This window comes from Perkinsus marinus (assembly GCF_000006405.1).
Source record: "Perkinsus marinus ATCC 50983 genomic scaffold scf_1104296956762, whole genome shotgun sequence".
NCBI lineage: Eukaryota > Perkinsozoa > Perkinsida > Perkinsidae > Perkinsus > Perkinsus marinus.
Window position 1 is genome coordinate 1 of NW_003207383.1, and position 2,343 is coordinate 2,343.

The window sequence follows — 2,343 nt, forward strand, 5'->3', positions numbered from 1 at the left end:
TCATCCCTCAATGAGAGATGCAATTTACAGCCGTATCGGCTACGCAGCAATATATCGGCAAATGCTCTACTACTCTACCGACTACTACCACTACTACTCACCCGAGCTAGAGCCTCCCAGGCATGGCGGTTGAATGTGGGACTTTCATAAACATTCTTCCAAATGAACTCTATGCCGATCCATTGAGGGACGTCTGCAGCTAGCTGAAGGACCTGTTAAAGTCTGCATCACCTACACGAACTGATGATGGTGGCTACCTCCTGAGCAGTCATCTCGCCACATTCACATAAGTCAAATAGATACTTATGCTTCTTCCGGAAGACCTGCCAAGTCTTAGTAGTATCCATGCACTCCTCAGAACCTGTCCTTGCCAATACATACACAACCAAGGTAGCATCATCAGTTCACAGAGTTGATGTATCATCCATAATCCTCTAGATCGTGCATAGTCAGATCTATCATAAGCTAATAATTCTTGTACTCGATTAAGATGTATGCTAGCTACCCTCGCTGGATACCTACACCATACTAGTTTGTGCTTAGTAGGAGCAGCTAGCCCTCACTCAGTGGTATAAGCCTCCAAGAGCTGTATGTAGGAGTCTTCCATATGGCACTCAACGAGCCCATCAAGTAGCTTATCAATATAGACGTCCGGTATAACCTGTTATCAAATAGCGATTGTCATCACATATCCTTCCTACTCTGAGTAAATGCTTAGCCACTGCAGCAGCTGCTTGAGGCAAGGGAAAGAATGAGGTCATGGTCCGATACACCAGGGGCTGCATGCTAGAGCGTACACGGTGAGTATTCAAACAATGAGGCTTACCTTCACTGCAGCATGCTTCGAGATCTCCGTATGAGACCCTAGATGAGCCGCCATAGCGAAAGCCAGCATCTCAGTTCCCTTTGATGACAGCTTAGGTATCAATAACGCTATGTGTGGTAGCATACGCAGAGAGAATCCTCGGCCCGATACCAAACATACCACCGCATGCTCATCCACTTCAGAAGCACAAGTGGACAGACGATAAAGGAGCTGATAAGGGAGTCGGGGATTGATCCAGTATCGGATGACTTAGTACTGTAGCAATAGCCAGCGGAGGCAGGTCCTCATTGGTAATCGAGGCATCACCATCCATCATCGTCTTAGACCACTCCAACCACATTGCAGCTAATGATAGAGAGCCTGGTACCTCCAGTGGATACTCTCTTGTACTGAGGCCACATCTCGATCAAGTGGTGATAGCTTCTTATCGAGACTACAAGGAGGATAGTTGAGCATGAAGAAGGAATGATAGTACCTAGACGACAGTCGGGGGTCCTGCAGAGCCATAACGGCCGCTATGAGGAGGTATCGCACGGGTATATCATCCTTGTAGATAACAGGACAACAATCGATTAACATCTAACATGAAGAGTGGTATACCCGTAGAAGATAGGTCAACTCTAGGGAGTATTTCTACTACCTCAGCCGTGTGGTAGGCAATATGGTCTCCTACCTCCCAGAGGGATATGGCAATCACTACCTCCACTATAAACGATAAGTACACAGGTACAGCCTGAATGACTCAGCCGATCATGCTATGCCTCCTAAGTGATACAGCCATTCCTACCGGTAGTAGCTTCTGTTGGATGTTGGCTAGCAAGTATACAAGCCCTCGTACTCCTTCATGACTACCCCTATAGACCGTTCGTAGAAGCCTTTCTGCAACCAACATCAATGCCGAGGTAACCGGAACACCTCCTGCACTCAAGATGACGCTGATGATATCATTGAAGGTCTGATTACCACCGGGGAGGGGGACTAAAAGGGGAGAGCTTCCACCATAGGCTACATCGTTTGTAAGAAGTAAACATATGCTACTCACTATGCGGTAGGGCATGATGAGAGGCATATCATCATCACCCTAGATATCCCTTATCACCTTGTAGAGTAGTGGTGATGATATCCTCCAAGACCCATTGAGGTACCTCAGTAGAATGACTTGAATTGAGTAGAGCCTTCGAGGTGTCAATAGGTAGGATGGTAAGGCATCGCTTTACAGTTGGCCTCAAGCCTACATCAATATTCAACAAGCCAACACCTGCCAAATACCAATACGACTGTATCGATGGGGTAGCCCTCCCCCCAACACTCCCAGTAGAGCGAGGAGTAGCGAGTATCCACTAACGTAGATTGATGCCCAGCACCATCACTCCTACATGCGATAAGCTCAGTAACAACAGCTCTGCAGAGGCTTCGACAGGGATGACGGGCTACAAGGTCGTTAATTTCCGATTCAAAAAGCATTCTTGACGCAGAGTCCGTACTCCGGGCACAGCCGAGGTCATATACCTACGAAA

The 2,343-nt window shown here is 47.4% G+C and overlaps 1 protein-coding gene across 1 annotated transcript in view; it reads right to left on the reverse strand.

The window, feature by feature from the left end:
- Positions 1-559: 559 nt before the first annotated feature.
- Pmar_PMAR021597 (hypothetical protein) overlaps positions 560-2,343 on the reverse strand; it is a gene marked incomplete at both ends in the record, with an annotated part of 2,292 nt that continues 508 nt past the window's right edge. Inside the window, 7 exons of the mRNA XM_002775061.1 lie at positions 560-661; positions 827-1,036; positions 1,083-1,215; positions 1,302-1,405; positions 1,614-1,804; positions 1,926-2,057; positions 2,203-2,335. Coding sequence (XP_002775107.1) covers positions 560-661; positions 827-1,036; positions 1,083-1,215; positions 1,302-1,405; positions 1,614-1,804; positions 1,926-2,057; positions 2,203-2,335 — 1,005 coding nt within the window. The remainder of the gene's footprint in view (positions 662-826; positions 1,037-1,082; positions 1,216-1,301; positions 1,406-1,613; positions 1,805-1,925; positions 2,058-2,202; positions 2,336-2,343) is intronic.